The sequence below is a fragment of the Eptatretus burgeri genome, chromosome 14 (assembly GCF_056783735.1).
Source record: "Eptatretus burgeri isolate ZD-2024b chromosome 14, Ebu_testis_v1, whole genome shotgun sequence".
Taxonomy (NCBI): Eukaryota; Metazoa; Chordata; class Myxini; order Myxiniformes; family Myxinidae; genus Eptatretus; species Eptatretus burgeri.
Genome location: NC_140974.1, coordinates 52,962,239 through 52,983,405, shown reverse-complemented (window position 1 = coordinate 52,983,405; position 21,167 = coordinate 52,962,239). Strand labels below are relative to the sequence as shown.

General features: G+C 44.2%; 1 protein-coding gene across 2 annotated transcripts in view; it reads left to right on the top strand.

Moving 5' to 3' along the window:
* The window catches only part of TMEM68 (transmembrane protein 68), a 50,344-nt gene that overhangs the window by 16,050 nt on the left and 13,127 nt on the right, over positions 1-21,167 (top strand). For both annotated transcript variants that reach the window (XM_085854849.1, XM_085854850.1), the window contains exons 2-6: positions 6,551-6,887; positions 7,074-7,154; positions 12,760-12,846; positions 14,021-14,214; positions 20,498-20,558. In XM_085854849.1, the coding sequence (XP_085710975.1) occupies positions 6,581-6,887; positions 7,074-7,154; positions 12,760-12,846; positions 14,021-14,214; positions 20,498-20,558 (730 nt within the window). In that variant the 5' untranslated portion in view covers positions 6,551-6,580. The remainder of the gene's footprint in view (positions 1-6,550; positions 6,888-7,073; positions 7,155-12,759; positions 12,847-14,020; positions 14,215-20,497; positions 20,559-21,167) is intronic.

The following is a 21,167-nucleotide window of genomic DNA, read 5'->3' as shown; positions in this document are numbered from 1 at the left end:
TGCTGGTGTATGGTGTTGAATTGCTGGTGGAAGGGGTTGAATTGCTGGTGGAAGGGGTTGAAGTGCTGCTGGTCGCTGCTGAATTTGGCCGAAATAATTAGTTATAGGCGCTTGCTTTGCCTTCTGTTTTAACTCCCTGTGAAGTTCTGTGTTGGGATTTAAAGCTGACTGTATGGCCCACTTGAACTTCAGGCTTCTTTCCACAAAAGGATCTATCCTTACAGCAACTTCTTGGGCAGTTTTTGTTGCCTTGAAGAGCTCCTCCAGCAGTTTGGTGGTTAACTCTGCTTTTTCTGGCTCTTCGTCATATTCTTCATTGTCTTCTTCACGAGACGTCTGGGTCACAAGTTCTTCAGTGGACAGTTCTTCTCCATGGGACTTTAACAGTTCTTCGACTTCTTCTTCTTCCATGTCATCAATTCCTTCTCCTCCAATAAGTTTTGCAAGATCAATGATCCTCTTCACTTCTTCCTGCTGACTGGGGAAACCTTTAAAATCATGGGCAATCCCAGGCCATCGCTTTATCCAGCAACAGCTGAGGGTCTCACTTCTCACTTCTTCCCAGGCATGTTTGCTAATCACAATGGCATCAAAAATGTTGAAACTTTTCCAACAATCACTCACTGTAAGAGCTGAATCTCTGTCCGTCATGGACAGGATGTGTGCAAAACTCCTCCTGGTATAGTAGGACTTAAATGTTGCTCCCACACACTGGTCCGTAGGCTGCAACAATGATGTGGTGTCAGGAGGCAGGGATATCACCTAAACATTAGGATGCTACTCAGTTAAGGATGGTGGATGTCCTGGTGCCATATCCAGAATAAGAAGCACATTGAAAGTCAAGTTTTTCTTTACTGGATAACCCTTCACCTCATGAATGAAGCTGTTTTCAAACCAGTCTTCAAACACTTTGGCAGTAACCTCGGCTTTTTTGTTTGATCTCCAGAAGACTGGCAACATGGACTTTGGCTTGCCTTTCAGAGCTCTGGGGTTCTCTGCTCTGTAGACAAGCCTGGGCTTGCATTTGAAGTACCCAGCAGCATTGCTGCAAAAGAGAAGGGTGCATCTGTCTTTTGCAGTTTTAAATCCTGAGACAGTTCATTCTTTTTTTTGGAAATCCAGGTACTATTGGGCATTTTCTTCCAGAGTTAGACCTGTCTCATCTGCATTGAAGACTTGTTCTGGCAGATAACCTTTCTCCTCTATTAGCTTCTGAACCTCTTTTTGAGTATTCTGTAGCTGCTTCTACATCAGCAGAAGCAGCCTCTCCAGCCAGCTTGACATTATGGAGGTTATATCAAATTTTAAATTTGTCAAACCAGTCCCTGCTTGCTTGAAATGATGATGATGATGGTGCTGGAGAAGACTGTTTCTTCATCAGGTTGGGCTTCCTTCTTCAGGTCATTGTAGATGCCAATGGTCTTTCTTCTTATAATGGGCCCATCCACTGGAGTAGTTTTCTGGTTCTGATCTTCGATCCAGACACAATGTTTTCTCCATTTTTTTCAACAAGGGTGTCTCCTGCTGACGTATGATGTTGTGATGGAGTCCTGCACGAATGCTGGCACGGATTTTATCTTCGGCCTTCCGTACCGTCATGATGGTTGATTCATTCACGCCATATTGCCTGGCCAAAGATGAAGCAGAAACTGATGACAATTTATTCAAGATTTCAAGTTTTACCTCCATGGTCATTGTTGTCCTCCTCTGGTTGGTTCAAATTGGGTCTTTTGGGAGCCATAATGATCGACATAAGTTCACTTGAAGGCGGCAGGTTCGGAGATGGCGACAGGTTTATTTATATACACGCACAGCACGAGCTGAGTGTATATAAATTAAATAGTAATTATGTAAAGTAATGAGGAAAAATAATAAAATCTTTGGCCGTTTATGTCGCAATTAAACCAGAAAGTAAATTCAAACTGCGATCACGATTGCGGCAGGTGACGACTCGTATCATCATCTGAAAAATTAAATGTTAACTAACCCTTGTCCACACAAGGGGGGTCTTTTTAGCCTTGTATTTAGCCTAAGAAGACTTAACCTTGGGTTAAGTAAAGTACAGTAAGGTAATGAGGAAGAAGAATAACACATCTTTGGGAAAACACCATCCACGATCGCGTAAATGCGAAACACCCTCGTGTTGGGGAGGTTTTGATGCATTTAAATCAGCATGTAAATTGGAAACAGTGCTCGAGGAAGCCGCATTGGAGGAAGTTTTACTGTATACTAGATGACCTATGAACCCGTTGGGTTCCAGTTGTGACAGCGGTTGATAAAAAAAAATCATTTCAAAAAAACCCAAAAAACATGGCTCCAGCGAACTATAGTGCTGAGGTTGTTTGCATTGATGAAATACTCCTGAAGAGTACTTGAATGAATCGGGAATTGATTTCTTAATTTTTTTCGTTGCCCGATTTGAACGAAACTTGATACTGCACACCGCAGACAAATGGTGAGTAAGGTGGGCCGAAAATTTTTGTGCTGTCATGTACCATTTTGGCTGTATTTTGGGAACATACTGTTACGGTTGTGGAAATTCACAGAACACCATTCAGGCTTCCCAGAGATCAGTTATGTCGATAACTGTGTGTTCAGTTTAGATTTCTCCACCAATGTCGAAAGGGATTATTCGTGTAACCGGGCTGTGATCTTTGAGTCAGCCATTATTCTTTTGCTATCTTTATTTTTGAACAACCACATCTGAACAACCACAACCGCCTCTCAACAACCATGCCATCCCCACCACAGTGCCAACCACAACCGCCTCTCAATAACCACACCATCCCCACCACAGCACCAACCACGACATCTCCTCACCATCTCCTCAACAACATCTCCACAAATGCACAACATCGCCTCACCTTCATCTCCATTGCGCCGCGATCTTTTCGCCAGCCACGGCAAATCCCACGGACGAGCAACATTGCCGCCGACAGACGCGAGGGTTCCCTGTTAGAGCGGGAGCCGACGATTCCTGCAACGTCCGCATGGTTGATGATTTCACCCACGTCCGCGCATGTCCGAGCTTCACGAAGAGATCGGATCAGAATCACAAAAGGGGCGGAGCCAGCGGGGGGTGAGAGGTGAGAGGTGAGAGATCAAACGCACCCCCGACCCGATAAAAAGGCACGCCAGAACGCCAGTCGGAGAGTGGAAGTCTGGAGTCGAGCTGGCGTTGAGTCGGAAGAAGCCAGCAGCCCGCCAAGGTGCGAGTCCACTGGAGGGCAATCGGGGTCGTCAGAGCGCAGCCAAGCCTGCCGTGCCACACAGAACTGCAGGAAGATGGAGAAAGCCGGAGAGAAGTCGCCAGCAAGCGACAGAACGGTCTGAGCCAACGCTGAGGAACGGGCGGGTTATCAAAAGAGCATCAACTCTCGAAAGAGCAAAGGCCTGTTTGTTCCTCTGAGGCGTCGTTGGCTTGGCCGATCCACCAGGCCGCACGGCGGGGCCTGGACCAACCGAGCTGCCGTGTTTCCGACGAAACGTCGAGGGTCGCTCAGCGAGTCACCACGAGGGTGAAAGGTAACTAGCCCGGCCTCTCGGAGCTCTTGCGGTCTCCACAGCTCCATGGATATTAAAGGCCCACGGGTCCAGTTCTGCCCCTCCCTTTCCTGGGGTTTCTTTGCATGAAAGCTGTGGCGCCTTGTCCATAAGTAGATTTGTTAAGTGAATGTACAGTAATAAATAGACAACGGCTGTAGGGTCTTTTTGCTCGTGTTTTGTCCCTTACCTGCATTGTTTTATTGACTGCATGATTGCATATGTGTTTGCATGCATACGTGTTACAAATAAATGTCCTTGTGTGAATGTTGATCTGTTCGTTGCATCCTTTCCCTCAATTGAGCTGCCGTCATTGCGTTCGGGATATTAGCTGGCTTTTAAATAGCCGATAAAGTAATCGGATCCGGTGGGGCTTGGCGATATACACCACTCGGCAAATCGCAAAAGGAGCGAGCTGCTTAAGCGGCTCGTTTCCAAGCAGGTCCCTTGAGGTGTAAATCCCCGGCATTTCTGTCTGCGCGCATACTTAGGTAAATCGACAATTCGGCGATCGGACCCTGTCGTGCGTGGACAGAATAGTTGGCTGATTTACGGTGTGATTAAAAACACACCCGTAGCTGGATTTCGGTGTTGATCCGAAAGCTGCGACTAGGTTTGCCACGTCCGGTGGGCGCGCAGCGGCGATTAGTTAAAAGTGGTCGCTCGCACGCCGGAGTGGTGAGAAACCACAACACTGTTGTCAGGACGTGGGATACAAACTCTCCCGCCTCCAAACCAAATTAACGGAACCGGATCAAAGGTGTGCGAGGTGACCCTCCGGTTCCATCAAATTCCGAGCGTGGAAATTTTTTATATCGATACGCAAGATGGCAGCGCAAGGCGAGCAGGCGCAGGGTGGTTTAGGAATGTGTTTTGATGTAGGATCCATGGCCCGGGACGGTTCTTTTTATAACCCCATCATTAATTGCAGTCAGTGGGGGCACTCACCCTCATACTTTGCCGGCAAACAAACTCGAAATCGCAAAATAGCGGCGCGGCCGCACCTCAGCGCAACACGGAGCGGGTTGCTATTAATAGCACAATGAATGGCACGACACGGGGCGGGGGCTCCCAGCCACCAATTCAGACCACGTGGTCGCGGCATGCACCATGGCAGGCGTGGCAGGATGCCGGCGCATGCATTGGCAGGCTTCAGACACAATTGTCGGGGGCCTTGGAGTGGTGGAGGTGTGGTGATAACTGTATGGGTGAATTGCATTCGTTTGCCTTTGAATTGGACGAGGCACGCCGGCGCGTAGACGGGGTTCAGGGGGATTGGGTGCACAAGGAGTCACAACAATTGGCCGATGCACAGGAACGAATTCAGGAGCTGGAAAAGGACTTAGCCAACACAGGCGAGGTACTAGCTGGAGGGATGATGAAAGTAGAGCGGCTTACCCTTGTGTTGGAACGAGCGGAGAGCAAACTGAATAAAAGAATAGATGAGGAGCAAATTAGTAACTCCCGGGATAGGAAGAGCTTGGAGGAAGAATGGAAAAAAAGTTTAAAAAGGAAAAATGTGAATACGATTTGGAATTGACACAACTGAAGGAAGAGAGAGGTAAGATAAGACAATCAGGGAAGAGAAAGAGAGAGCCTAGAACAGAAGATAAAAAGAGGAGAGAAATCTCTGGAGCAAAGGAAGGAAGAATTGTTGGAAAAGTCAAGCCAGTTTGAAGAACTACAGGAAGAAATGAGGGAGGAAAAAGAAAGGAAAACAAAGCTGGAAGAGGAAAAACGGAAACACGATTTGGAATTTGAACAACGGAAGGAAGAGGTAAGATCAGGCAAAAAGATAATAGAAATCGAGAAGAGACGATAAAAAGAAAAGAGAAATATCAGGAATAGCGAGAGGAATACGGTAAGAAAATGGGCAAGTTGGAAAAGGAAGCACGCGAAAGAGGTGCGGAGATGAGAAAGGAATTAGAAAAAAAAAGCTTCTGAGTTACAGAAACACCAAAGCAGAGAGAGGGAATTACAAAACGAACTGAGGATGTTTAGAGGAAAGAAAGAGAACGGAGAATGAAACGTTAAGGAACCACACTGTGCAGATCGAACAGCTGGAAGCCAAGGCCAGATTAAAGAATGAGGTGCAAGAAAGAGTTGTGAAGGAACAACGAATGAAGCAGGAAAGAGAGATAAACCAATTGAAGGAAGCGATGAGATTGGAGAAGGAAGAACATGAGAGATGGTGGAGTAGAAAACAAAAAGAACATGGATTTGAAATTGAACAACAAAAGGAAAAAGCAAGGTTGGAGTACGAGGAGAAAGTAAAAGAACAACGAATGAAACAGGAAAGGGAGATTAACCAATTGAAGGAAACAATGAGATTGGAGAATGAGGAACAAGAGAGACAGTGGAATAAGAAACAGAAGGAACAACGAATGAAACAGGAAAGGGAGATTAACCAATTGAAGGAAACAACGAGATTGGAGAATGAGGAACAAGAGAGACAGTGGAATAGAAAACAAGAAGAGTATGAATTTGAAACTAAACAACAAAAGGAAAAAGCAAGGTTGGAGTACGAGGAGAAAGTGAAAGAACAAGGAATGAAACAGGAAAATGAAATCAACAGAATGAAGGAAACGATGAGATTGGAGAATGAAAAACATGAGAGACGGTGGGATAGAAAACACAAAGAAAACGAGTTTGAAGTTAATCAACTCAAGGAGACCCAGTGCGGGTGACCCGGTGCGAGCAGCAGGATAGCCTCCTTCAGGAACGGAGGGAGACGCTATGCTCCCTTGAAGCGGATCACGACCCAGGTGGGTCCGGTCGTGCCTAGCGAGTTAGAGGGGGCGAGTGCTGTGGACGGTATACACGGTAGTGGAGATATTGTGGGTTGAGTCAGGAGAACTGTCTAACCAATGGGTGGAACTCACAAGTATAAGTGGAGACACACCCACACACACAGCTCCTTTTATCATATACAGTATATTTACTATCACTTACTTGCAGCTATAAAAATGTCACATTTGTGCTAGCAATAAAAATTGTTTCTTTGCAGATTGCCATCCTATTGATCCTTGAACCAGCTATGGCCAACAGTGCAGGATCCTATGAATGGGGTTCTATACTGCAACCTTGGATGAGCTGGTTAGGCCTGGACGAGCAAGGAAATGTCCTCATTGGTTTATTATGTTTCATCCAGCCAGCTATTCTGTTTCTTCTACTGCCCTTTATGTGCCCTATATTTTTCCTCTCCATGGAGTACCTCTCAGTCCTGTTTCTCTATGTACAACGTTATCGTGGTCTCATCAGCAACAACTTTTCCTACGCCTCGGCGGAAGCTTCACGGAAGATACTCGCCAAGTATTGGTGCTTGTGGAGCCAGATTTGGCATGGTGGGTGTGCTTTAAATTTCTGGGTTGCTCTCTTATCTTGGAAAGTAAAGTTATTGTGCAGTTGCTTAAGACACACAAATCAAAGTTGTTTTTGTTGTTTCTTTAACTTTGAATAAAATAAAATTAAACATTCGCAGAGGGATGTTGAAATGAGAGAGCATTACAGATGTGTCTTTAAATATACAGGCTATGAGGTGCACGGCATGGAGAACATTCCTGACACGGGACCAGCACTTATAATTTTCTTCCATGGTCATGCACCAGTTGGTAAGAGAAGACCCTGAAATGTGAGTGAAGGAAGGAACAAAAGTAGAAAATATATCTGGCTGTTTTTCCTTCTGGTTAACAGTAATACCTACATATACTCCCTTATAGCAATAATATAAAGGGTCAATCCTTTGTTGGAGAAACAGAAGCAGTATGTACAGGGTGGAGTAATAGGGTTGGAAACCGAACTGATGGTCTGAACTGATGATGGTCAACTGTGATGTATTCTATGACTTTCCTTATATTTGGAATTAAGCTGATAGGTCTGTAGTTAAGGGGTACAATTGTTTCCCCATGTTTATGTCATGAGGTGATGTTGCCTGGCTTCCAAGCAGATGGAAGATGACCAAAGGCAAACGATAGGGTGAACAGAGCAGAATGAGGATGCGCAAGAGCAGCAATGAATAAAAACTGTAGGCTGCGAAACAAAAAAGTCCACAAGAAGAAGATGAAGAACAACGTGAGTAAGACTTTGAGATCCTCCACGAGGATCTAAAAATAATTAATTCCATATTGTGAAATATGAGCACGGACATTTTGATAATAGAAAGCTCAATGGATCACATGACAATTTCAGAACACTGGTGTTTCTGTATTAATCACACTGAAACAAATAGTTTTAGATCCTCGTGGAGGATCTCTAAGTGTTACTCACGTTGTTGTTCTTGTGGACTTTTTTGTTTGACAGCCCACAGTTTTCATCGAAACTTCCTGAAACTTGGCATATATATGTAAAAATACACAGCGCAGACAGTAACGATCTCCGATTTTGAAAATTCCTCCTAGAAAAAAAGTTATGACATCAAAATATCTCCGCTAATGGAAATCGCCTAAAAAATTATCTCCGAAACTAGGCAAGCTTTTTGAATTCTGTTTGCGGGAATCAAACAGGGCAACAGCAGAGATGAATTACCATACATATGATACATCACTATGACCAGTGCCGGATTAATCCTCGGCTGGCCCTAAGGCATATTTTGAAATTTTAGAGAATGGCCTGAAAATTTGAAATTAGATCTCGGGCTCATGGAAATGGACCCCAGACAAAAGATGAACGGATTCAAGAACAAAATATTTAATACAAAAAAAGACAAATATTTAATGTGAAAATAATTTTTGGCCCGAATTTTTGGCTGGCCCTAAGGCACATGCCTTGTCTGCCTAATGGTTAATCCAGCACTGACTATGACGTCATACCAATTTTTATGACGTCATTCCTATTTTTTGACATTTTTTGTTTCACAACCCAGAGTTTTCATCGGATCTTCGTGAAACTTGCTATGTATATGCAGAAAGCCCACACGCAGGCAGTAACCATCTCCGATTTTGGAAATTCTTCCTAGAAAAAAAAGTTGACGTCATAATATCGCCGCTAATGGAAATCGCCTATACCATTATCGCCGAAACTAGGCAAGCTGTTTGAATTTTGTTTGTGGGAATTAAGCCGGGCATTAGCACAGATAATTTATCGCAAACCTGATACATCACAATGACGTCATATTCGTTTTTATGACGTCATCATTAAGAGGACGAGGATCTTAGCTCATTCGAGCTTGTTTTCATATGGAGATGTGTTCTTTGTCCACAAATTATGTACTCATTTCTCTTTATTTTTGCTTTTAAACAATATGGAAGTATAAAATCTGTTGTAAAGTATAGGCTAAAATCACTCTGCAAAGAATGGTTCACGTGTGCTGAATTGAGAAAAACGATTTCAATTGTCTGCTGAATAATTATGCTTATCAGGTCTCTCACAATGACAAGGTCAGAGCTCATTAAATTTGCAGAGTTGATACTGACAGGCCACGAGTAAATGTTCACTATGCTGTGGTCTTGTTAATTCCCTATAAACTGATATAACTTTCCATATTAAACTTTAGGATCATTGATTAACCAATATAATAACAAGTGGTGCCAGGCACAACAAATCCCACCCATTTAAGGCATAAGGTTATTTTGGGGATCAAATTTAAATTTGATACATCCTTAACCTGAATGTTGATTATAAGGAATAGAATAAGGAATATTTTAGTCTTAGTTTGAAGTCAAATAAACCATTTTTGACGAAGTTATGACCGTAATATGATTTTGACCTTTCAAGGCCACGCTGACTTTGACCTTTGACTTAATTGGACCCAAAAGCTAATGGGTTCGTCTGAGGTTCATTACCCACCTGTGGATACAATTTGACGGTGTTTGAGCCAGCCGTTTTCCCGTAAAGTTGTATTTTCGTAACCATGTTTTAGTTTTCATGGAAAATTTGTAATTTTGACCGATGACCATGGCCCCCAAAACTACGGACCCTACCGATCTTCAAAAATATGCATTTTTCACTATAGGAATGGGTAGGATTATAAGTGAGAAATAGAATAAGGTTCACTATCAGCTTAGTTTGAAGTAAATCAGATCATTTTTGACGAAGTTATGAGCGAAAAACGATTTTGATCTTTTCGTGACCTTGACCTTGACCTTTGATCCAATTGGACCCAAAAGTTAATGGGGTCATCCAATGTTCATTACCCACCTGTGGATTAAATTTGATAGTGTTTGCTAAAGCCGTTTTGCCGTAAAGTTGCTAACAGACAGACAGACAGACAGACAGACAGACAAACAAACAAACAGACAAACAAACCGGACGATTACAATATCCCGCTCCCTCCCTAGGGGGGGATAATAACGAATATATTGTTGCAGTTTTGGAAATTCACAAAACACCATTCAGGTTCCCCGAAGATCAGTTATTTCAATAAGGAAGTGTTTCAGGTTAGGATTCCCCCACCAATGTGTAAAGGAATTTGTTCGTGTGCCGGGCTGTGAATCTTGAGGTAGCATTATTCTTTTCTATCTTTTATTTCAACAAACATCCACGAACAACAGAGACACCATCGCATCCTCCTCAATGACAGCCGCAAAATGTCGTTGGTTGCGGACACGCGGCGCAACAGTAAAAGCCACATTACACCGACTGTGTGCAAACAGCTTCGGAGCGGCTAATTTGCATAAGCGGATCAAAAGGAGGTCTACCCCGAAAGAAACCCACGGGTGACGTCAGACGGGGTTTTCCGCGAGGCTCACCAGGGGTGAGAGGTCGGAGGTGAAAAGTGGGCGAAGCCTGGCCTCGGGTTCAGAGATCAGAGAGCAGCTCGCCTCTGGCCAATATAAGAGCGGAGCTCGGATGAGTTCGAAGCTGACTTTGGTTGTTCACCGGTGAAGGCTGACTTCGGAGATTCATCACTGATTTTGGAGATTCATCGCTTATTTGGAGGCTGATTCGGGAGACGGGCGAAGCTTGGAGAGACGAGTGTCGGGCGAGGTGTGTGTGTGTGCGCGCCAATCGAGGAGACATTCCTCGCTCCCAAGGATATTCATCGCTGTCTGGCGTCTGCAGTCATCGCGTCGAACAGCCGGAGTCGAGCAAGCTGCGTCGCGGTCCGGGCAGACGGCCCTGGTACGGTTGAGCGACGCTGAGGAGTGAACGGGTCCTAAAGAGCATCAACTCTGAGAGAGCAAAGACCCGTTCACCCCTCCGAGCGTGTCGCCGGCCAGGCCCGACCGCCCAGGCCGCAGTGAAGGCCGGACGACCAGGGAGAACCGAGCAAGCCGCTCGCCAAGCTGCTCAAGCTGCCCAAGCGACTGGCGCGTTTGCGATGCACCAGACCAAACAGAGACACCAAGGGTCACTGACTGAAGACCTTCGAGTCGCCACCAGTGGCGATAAGGTAACCTGCCCGGCCTCTTGGAGCCCCTCGGTCAACCAGGCTCCAAGTTGAAATAAAAGCTCGCGAGCCCTATTCTTTTCCTGGGTTTTGTATGAAAGTCTGTGGCACCTTGTCTTGTATAAGTACAACTGGTTAAGTGCATGATTGTGTACATTACATAATAGACATCGGTTGTAAGCTTTTGCTCGTGTCTTGCCCCCTTCCCCCATTGATTGCATGCCTGTATAATAAATGCCCCATTGTTTGAACGTACATCTGCTCGTTGCGTCATTTTCCTCCCATTGACTGCCACGGCACGTTCGGGAAATTAGCCGGCTATTAAAGCCGAATTAAAGTGGTAATTGGTCCGATGGAGCTTGGCGATTAAAACCGCTCGGCATTGCACACAGAGCGAGCGCGCTTAGCGGCTCGTTTCCGTACAAGTTCCGTCGAGGTATAAACTCTCAGTGCTTCTGTCGGCACGGATAATTAGGTACATCGAGATTCCGTGATTAACCTGTACTGCATGGACAGAACATTGGCAGTTTATGATGCATTAAGGCATCAGTAGCAGGTTTCCGGGGTTATCCGGAAGGCTACGACTAAATTCCGGTTTTCGGCGGGCGCGCGACTGCGTTTGGGCTGAAGCGGTCGTGCGTGGCTGTCCGAACCGGCAAATTCGTAATAATATAATCCACATACTGGCCCAAGTGCATCTGGGCCTGGGAAGATATCTTGTTCGTCCATGTTTCGTGAAAGGAAATATGTACCCTTCTGTTATGTTTGTTACTCTGAAATATACTTGAAAAATCATCGCATACTGAAGGTTGTTTTATAAATAAATAGATATAGTATGTTGGTTAACTATGTAACAATATAATCTGATATTTTCCACTTGGTTGGCAAATTGGGGAGAACTACTTTGGTGATGCCGGAGAGTCTGGTCCTCAAAGACATTAGTGTCATTAACTCTGGCCTCCCATTCAATTGCAAAGTGGTACAAACATGAACTCTGTCTTCCCATTGTCTTCTTATCAAGCAGGAGTCTGATCAAGCTGCTGAGGTCATAGACCTCTGATTGTTCTACAAAAGCTGTGCAAACCAGATGCTCCATCTGCATGCTGAGATAAATGCTTATCATTACCTAAAGTAAATGAAGGTTTTCTGTGCATACACGCCCTGAAAGAAGACACGCATTCTTTCACAGTACTATCTGCTTAATTACGCACAAGATTGTTTTCTATTTGCTTGAAGGACCTCGGGTGCAAACAAAGCTTTCTTATAGTCTGATTGGCCAAGTGCCCTGTGATGTTCTGACCCCTCCCAATTTTTCAATTGTATAAAAGGCCATGTATTCTGGCTCAGAGGCAGAGATCTGTTTTGACTTTTGAGACAAGCTCTTCTTTCCACATATGTGTGTTTTTGTATAATAAACGATCTGTTAAATTATAAAGGGCTTTCTCTTTTGGTTGGAAATCTCCGCCACAATACTATCTCATGGCGTCTGTTGATGAATTGAAACAATGCATTCAGGAAACATTTGATACTGTAACACATGGTATTTTGCGTCAGTTTTCACACCACACGTATGAAAAATGATCTTGTTCCGTGACAACGGCGGATGTCATACGCATGTACTCGATGTCTAGAGGTATTGTTGTATTGCTGTAATATTTTATTATTACTCCTGTTATTACTGTAATGTTATTACTCCTGGGGCTTATAGCTCACCCTGGTAAATGGAATAAACAAATATTGTATAAGCAGCTAAAACTGTGTCCTGGGACTTATGACTCGCCCTGTAGATGAGACCTTATTGGAGGTGTGGATTTTTAATAATATGATCACAGGTAGTAAAACTCGTTTCCTTGGCTTATACCTTTCCTACTCCCTTACTTCCTCCGTAGATTATTTTTACTTCCTTGGACGCTTGATGTTGCAGAAGGAACGTAGTTGCCGCACGGTTGCTGATTTTACAGTCTTCAAGATTCCTGGTAGGATTGGTTGAAAATGTGATTTCTGACTTCTAAAAAAAATAGGACCACCTCTCCTGAAGCTCACCTGTATCAAGACCAACAGTCACTCAAACCCCCCACAGACCCCCTTCAACCCTGAATTTTTTTCATGCCATGAACAAACTTTGGTACATCACGGCTGATGCTGGTCATGGTCAAGTTTCATTGAAATTGTGTGTGTAGTTCAGAGAAGAGAGCAAATCCCTATTTTAGGGGGTCAACCCCCCACCCATAGACTCCCTTAATGAATGCAGATTTTGATGCAGTCAATACACTTTGGTACATCACTGGTGATGACGGTTGTGGTCAAGATGAAGGTTGTGTCCCCTCTTCGCTCCCCCCTCCGAATAAAATGTAGCACTCTCCTCCCACACCTGTCACTATCTGTCTGTCTGTATCTCTCTCGCACCCCTCCCTCCCGCACCCATCTGCCCCGCAGTGCATAGCAACATTTTTGAGGCGTTGCTCTCCCCACCTCCACCCCCTTTCCTCGCTCTTCTCCCCTTCCTCGCTTCCCCTTCTTCACACACTCCTCTCTTCCCCTCTTTCCTCTCCCCACCCCTCCCTTCCCTCCGTCCTCTCTGCCTCCCCTCTCTCTCTCCCCTCCCCCTCTCTCTCCCTCCCTCTTTCTCCACCCCTCCCCTTCACACCACCATCAGTGAAGCGACGGGTTGGATTTGGTAGTATATAATAAAGAAAGACCCACCCACATCTGTCACCGATGAATGGAGGGAATAACCAATCAGCTCTCACCTTATCAATTAAAACTTGATGGCTAGGATTATATAAATAAATTGACCCCTCCCATGCTCTCCTTGTGGAAGAAGTTGCATAAAGCAACCATGAAAACCTTCCAAGGAAAGCCCTTTGCTGTTTCAATCCCTTCAGAGTTCCTCCACAGCTGTAAAGCGATATTTATTTATTTATTTATTTATATGTATATAATGATTATTATCATCATTGCACCTTCAGAATGGATTCCAAGTATAACATGAGACAATGGATGACTAATCACAGAATACAGGACATGAACACGGGTTATAACATCACGAGCTATGTACTAAACTTTCACATTTTTTCTCTTCCTTCAAACATTCTCTGATGTCTTCCTTTCTTTCTCCTATACCCCACATATTCATCAAAATTGTGCCAGGCTTGGGACCACTTCTGTCAGCCTTTGGCGTGATTCCAGGACCACAGTCCACCTGTGTGCAGATCTTGGAATCAGGCCATCTCCTTGGCATTTCCCCAGGAGGTGTACGCGAGGCCGTCCTAAGTGACTCAAACTACACCGTGGTCTGGCGCTCACGCACAGGGTTTGCACAAGTTGCCCTCACAGCGGGAGTGGTATGCTCCAGGTCCTCTCCCTCGCTCATTTTACCCTCATTATTACTTGAGGAGCAGAAGTAGTTCCTCCTCATCGTCTCCCTCTCTCTCCCACTGCTCCTATCCCACCCCCAAACCCATCAGCACTTCATTGCTTCTCCACCACCCTTTCTCCAATCTCTCCCTCAATTCATAATGCAACATTTCCTTGTACAGATACTACATGCAGTACACACAGGACAAAGAGAAAGACAGCTACTCACGATCAATTGCTCAAAAAGGGAAGAAGTCGAGCCATAGAGAAATATCTGTTTTTATATCTAGTCATGCTACTATATTAAATAAGGAAATTCTCTGTATGTAGGTGTGTGTGTCTGCGTGTGTGTGTGTGTATGTGTGTGTGTTCATCTTACATACCTCTGCCAGGCTGATTAGTTTACCTTTTGTATCCCACTGATAGGCCGGATCTGGTTTCGGACCTGAATTAAAATAAAATTGGAAGTAAGTTAATTTGGTCTGTATTTCAGGGGATCAGTTGTTGCACTCTTTTATGGATTGCAGTGATATTGACGGATTTGCAAGCAGATGGAAAATGGCCGAGGTTAAATGACAGGGTGAAAATGGCAGAGAGAGGATGTGAAAGAGCAGCAGAGCAGGTTTTTATGACAGTGAGTTGTTGCTGTCCGGCTCAGTTGTAGAATCAGTCATGGGTTCACAGAACCGTCTCCCCCTTCTCAGGTGCAAAAGACACAGAAATTTGATTTAATGGGATTGTTCTTGTCACCTAACCAAATCATCCATCAAGTTTCATCCGAATCCATCCATAACTTTTTGAGATATCGTGCTATATATCGTTTTAGCCCGATCACTCAATGGTGAAGAATCACTTTAAAAATTATTGGATTCAAAAACTTAAAATATGGATTCGCATCTTCACCAAAATCGAATCATTTCATTGGTGTCACATACCCAAGCTCTCCACCAAATTTTGTTTGAACAACTTTTTGAGATATTTTGTTCACAAACACAAAAAACAAACAAACAAACAAACAGACAAAGACAAGGGTGAAAACAAAACCTCCATCCACCTACAGTGGCAGAGGGAGGTAGGTGGACAAACAATCAGTGTGGATAGGAATGGGTGGCAGGAGAGGATGTATGAGGTGGACAAGATGCAAACAGAAGGAAACTCTCAGGAGCGAAAGCTGGAAATTTGGAAGGGGGAGGGATTGGGGTGGTTGTTAACGAGGGTAGAAAAGATCATGGTTTTGGAGTTAGAGCATTGAATGAAGATCAGGAATAGGACTGGGTCCAGAACACTGCCTTGGGGCACTCCAGTCTTTACAGCTAGAGGAGATGCGAGGATTTGATTGAGAGCGATACATTGGCTATAAGAGTAGAGGAAGTCAGCAAGCCATGTGTGGAGTTGGCCTTTGATACCATAGGCAGAGTTTCGAGAGCAAGGCGGGATGCCAGACTGTTTCGAAAGCATAAGGTGTGTCTTGACTCGAGAGAGACGGTCCTGATATCATGTGTGATATTGATGGCTTCCATACATTGTTGGGAAATTTCAAGCAGCATGATCAAGGTGAAGTGGTGTCGTCTGAATCTTAATTGATGATCTGAGATTAGGAAATTGGAAAAAAAACAAGGATTTCATTTCAACTGCGATGATGGATTCCATGACCTTGCTGATGATTGGAAATATAATGGGATCAGTGTTTGCACCTTTTTACGAAATGCAGTGATGTTGATGGATTTACAAGTATATGGAGAAGGCCAAGGCTAAATGAAAGGGTGAAAAGTGCAGAGGGAGGATGTGAAAGAGCAGCAGAGAAGGTTTATATGACATGTGAGCTATTGCTGTCCAGTCCAGTTGCAGAATCAGAGTCTCAGGTTGACAGAACCTTCTCCCCCTTCTCGGGTGCAAAAGACATAATTCAGGAGCAGTTGCATGCAACTGGGTGGGGTGGGTAATGGTAGCGAGGGGTTGGGGCGGGAAGACATGAAGAAAACACAGAATTGAGATATTCGGCCTTCTCACGAGCGGAGTCAGCTGTGGTGCCATTTGAAGTGGGGGAAGGGATGGAAGGGGAGCATACACCAAAGGCCGACTTAACAAGGCACCACCAGGTTTGAAAGGAGGGAGACAAGTTTGAAAGTTCAATCTCGAGGTGTTTTCTGTCATTTTGCTGCACTATGCAATGAAATGGGAGCTTATCATGTCCAGCTGTTGCTGCACACCGAGATCCGCTGTCTATCATGCGGATGAGTCTTGCAACGAGTATTTGAGCTGCACAAGGAATTGGAGGAATTCTTGACAAATGAAAGCTACAGCCATGCAAGCCAATTCAAAGACAAACTCTTTCTTGCTAATCTTGCTTATTTATCTGATATATTTAACCTTCTGAATGATCTCAACCTTCACTGCAAGGCAAAGATACAAACATTTTGATGCTTCGCGATAAAGTGATAGGATTCAGAAAGAGACTCTATGTGTCGTGGATGCGCTTGGAAAATGGAATTACTGGAATGCTTCTGTTGCTCAGAGAATTTCTCAGTAATTCTGAGATTGGATTGCCCAGCATGAAAACTGTTGTAACTGCTCACTTTGATGCCTTGTATACGCAACTTGAGACCTACTTCAGAGACATTTCAGATGACAAGTGGCAATGGATCCGTGCACCTTTCTCCAGAGATGTCATTTCAAACGCAAACCTCAGTTGCCGAGCCCAAGATCAGCTGGTGGATTTGTCATGTGATGGCAGCCTGAAGGCAAAATTCAGGGAGCAATCTCTCACGGCCTTTTGGCTCTCTGCTGAAAAAGACCATGAAGAACTCTCAGGTGAAGCAATAAAAATATTGCTTCCATTTACAGCAACCTATGCTTGTGAAGTTGGATTTTCTTGCTCAACAGCCTTAAAAACAAAGTACAGATCTCAGCTCCAGCCGGAACATGACACGCGTGTCTGCCTATCCACGATTTCTCCTCTAATTGATGAACTGCTCGGGAAGATTCAAAGTCAAGGCTCTCATTAAGTTGGGTAGGTTATATTCATTATTTACTCTCTCCATGTACTTATCTATAAATTACTAAAACTCTCATCTTGTGTGTGTGTATATATATATATATATATGTATATATATATATATGTATATATATATGTATATATATATATATATGTATATATATATATATGTATATATATATATATATATGTATATATATATGTATAAATATGTAAATATATATATATATATATATATGTATATATATATATATATATATATATATATATATATATATATATATATATATATATATATATATATATATAATATTGTTGCGAATTCGCGCCCGCCGGCGTGCAGACGGCCGCTCAACTCGAATGGCGGCTGCCTCGCCCACCGGAACGGACAATTCTGTCGTGACCCTCTCGGAACAACGCCGGGAGCTAGTCACGGGTGGGGGTTTACCCTCACCACGATCGTGCCAATTTCCCACCCACGCAGGATAGGGTCACTCGCCACATTCGATCTACCTAAGTACCTGCGCGAATGGTCGACCGAGCTCAAGCGGCCCGTTCCGTGCTACAGTGATAACTGAGCGGTGTTATCGTCTGCCTCGATGGTTCCGATTAATTATCGGGCGTATTAAGCCCACTACGAACCCTTTACGTGAAGCAGGATGGAGGGTCAATTAAAGAAAAGACGAAGCGAAACGGGAAAACAGTTCACACAATGCACATTTATTACGCGACACACGGGAAGCACACATATACAGTCATACAGTCAAAATGCACATGTAGCAGTTACAACAAAAGAAACAACGACGCAGAGTTACTACCCAATACGCGTACACACGGCAACACTTGTACAGTTCTACTTTACAGACGGCGCCAACACACATTTACTCAAAAGCAAAGGAAAGAAGCCACCCTCATAGACAAGGGGGCAGACGGGCCTGTAGGCCAATATGCGCGCGTGACCTGAAGGAGCGGCCAGGCCCGGGAGACCGGGCGGTCCTACCTGCGTCCTCGTGACGCGTTGGCGGACGAGCCACAGATGTGGCCGCGTGGCTGTGCCCCGACTCCGTGCTCCTTGGCGGGTTTCGTTGGCACAATGTTTGGAGTGGGGTGGGAATGGGACCCCCTTTGTTGCACTATCTCAGCGCGGGGGAAAAGGGAGGATTGCTGATGCCCTGGGGGAGGGAGAATGGCTGGCTGGCTTGGGTCCCGCGACGAGCGATCTCACACCGCGACCTCATCGCCGACCGCCGTCCTTCTCGCCTCGGACCCGAGCTCCTTGGCCTCTTCACACAACTCTCCTCAGCCGACTGCAGAACCCAACTCGATGCCTTCGCCACCCGACTCCACTCTCTGCCACACTCTGCTGCTGCCACACTCTGCTCTTCCAACCAAAAACTGACTCTGCCACGATTCGCCTTGCGCTCGCTGTTTTATAGGCCGGCAGGAGAAAACAATATGCAAGTTTCCGGATCAGGATGACCTCGGGGGCGGAGCCACGCTCGCCAATTGGACGGAGGAAAAGTGGGCGTGAACCTCCCCTGATCCTAGAATTTGAATATCTCGATTTCACACAGACGCGCCTGGAGGCGGGGCCAAGCCGCTCTGCGCTTGCTAATTGGACGGATCAGAAGTGGGCGTGTAGTGTTCTTGATCCGAATTCTCCCTCGGAAAGGCCGCTATTTGCACTCGCGGCTCGGTGCGTATCTTGAATGAGCCCAAGACAGCCCGACGCTCAGTGTTCACAGGTGGTGCAGGAATGGCCGTAGAAGGAGAGAGGTGAGGGTGGTGGAGGGTTTTTGGTGGTGGTTTGATGGTCGGTTCAAAATAAAGATAGAACAGAAAAACGCCTATCTCAAAGCGTCGCAGCCCGAATGAATCACATAAATTCCCTCGAAACAACGGGTTTCGGGCTAACTACACATGTACTTAGAGTTATCTCACCTACGGGCCCTGAATGGTGGTTTGCGAATTTCCACAGCTGTAACAATATGTATGTATGTATGTATGTTCCTGAAATACAGCCAAAACGGTGCACGATAGCGCAAACATTTTCGGCCCACCTTACTCACTATTCGCCTGCGGTGTGCAGTATCAAGTTTCGTTAAAATTGGGCAACGAAAAAATTATTAAAAAATCAATTCCTGATTCAGTCAAGTACTCTTTGGGAGAATTTGGTCAATGCAAACAACCTCAGCGGTATAGTTCGCTGGAGCTATCTTTTTTTTTTCTTCTTGAAATGATTTATTAAAAAATCTCAAACATTTAGTATAGACAAAAAAACGATCTATTTTTAAGCATAAAATAAACATCGCCATTTTGATCTAATACTTCCGTGTTAATTAATAAATAAAAATGTGTTTAGAAGATTATGCACAATAATTTCTTCGACTTTCTTTTCTCTGTTTTGTTTTTTCACATTGACGTGTAATATCAAGTTTCGTCAAAATCGGGCAACAAAAAAACAATGATTAAAAAATCAATTCCTGATTCAGTCAAGTATTCTTTGGGAGTATTTGATCAATGCAAACAACCTCAGTGGTATAGTTAATAGCTGGAGCTATGTTTTGTTTTTTTCTTGAAATGAGTTTTTTCACCAACTGCTGTCACAACGGGAACCCAACGGGTTCACGGGTCGTCTAGTATCATTTAAAATGTGGAGCAATAATACAACAATTGTTAAGTACTGTACAGTTATCATTTTAAAGCACTAATATGAACACATTTAGAGGGGTCTGCTTTTGCTTGTTGTGCGTGACATCACTACTGCAAACTAAAGTTGAATATCAGTCTGGTATACGCGCGTAAAAATTAGTTTTAAAAAGTTGTTGTGATAAAAAGGGGGTAAGTGGACAATCGGAAAAATATGGACACCAAGGTGGTCCATATATTGAAAGGTTGGGAACCACTACATTAAATCATGTGATGCCGTTTCAACCAATTGGCAACTTAGAGGAATGTTCACAGTCAAACCAAGCTGCCCTGAAATGGAATCTCATTTCCACATCTTCAGCAATGACAAAGTTTAATCCTGAACATCTCTTCGACAACAAGAAACATGCAGATGTTACTTGCAAACCCTTGTTTTGTTTTTGTCAAAAATGGTAGTAAACACAACTTCTTTTTCTATTTTATGCCATTTCACACCCTTCACTCATTGAATGTTTTGGGGAGGTGATGTGATGCTCCACATTTGGAATGAATCGAGATTGTCCCGCTTGGAAATCATGATCATTATTTTACTTCATTTCTGTCTCCCTTTTGTTCCTTGTTCACAGCCAATCATCCCAATGTTCACCAAGAATTTGCAGGAGAGCTGCTACATCGTGAACTTTTTCAGTGAGTATCTGTTTCATGGAGCCTGATGTTGGCTTAGTGGTTAAGGTGGCTGGTTTGGAAACGTAGAGTCCTGAGTTCAAGCCCTTATCAACTGTTCAATCAACACCAGGTGGGGTTGATTCAGCCTGTTATCCTTCTGAGGTTGGTGAAATGAGTTCCAGTGTAGTGTACTGGGGTAATAACCATTCAGGGTAACCTGCATCAGAGTGGTGACCTGCCCAGGACTGTACTCCTTGCCAATGAAACTGCCTTGATAGTCCTATGCACTTTTACAGCATGGAAGGAATGGTATTGTTATTATTATTATTATTATTATCATTATTATCTGTTTCATCATTTGTGTTGAGGAAGAGAATGTATAATAAGATAAAAAGAGAAGGAATCAGATGAAAAAGGAGCGTGCTCACACAACTTGAAACCTGGAAACTACAAGAAGAGAAGAAAGAAAAAGAGAAATCACAACAAAACAAACGCACAAACAAAGTAGAACGGCACTCGGTAGAGCGCATACTTCCGCCAGACTGAACAACTTACGTTTTGTATCCCACCGATAGGCTGGATCTGCATCCGGACCATTCATCCTTGTCACACACCAAAATCGAATCGCCT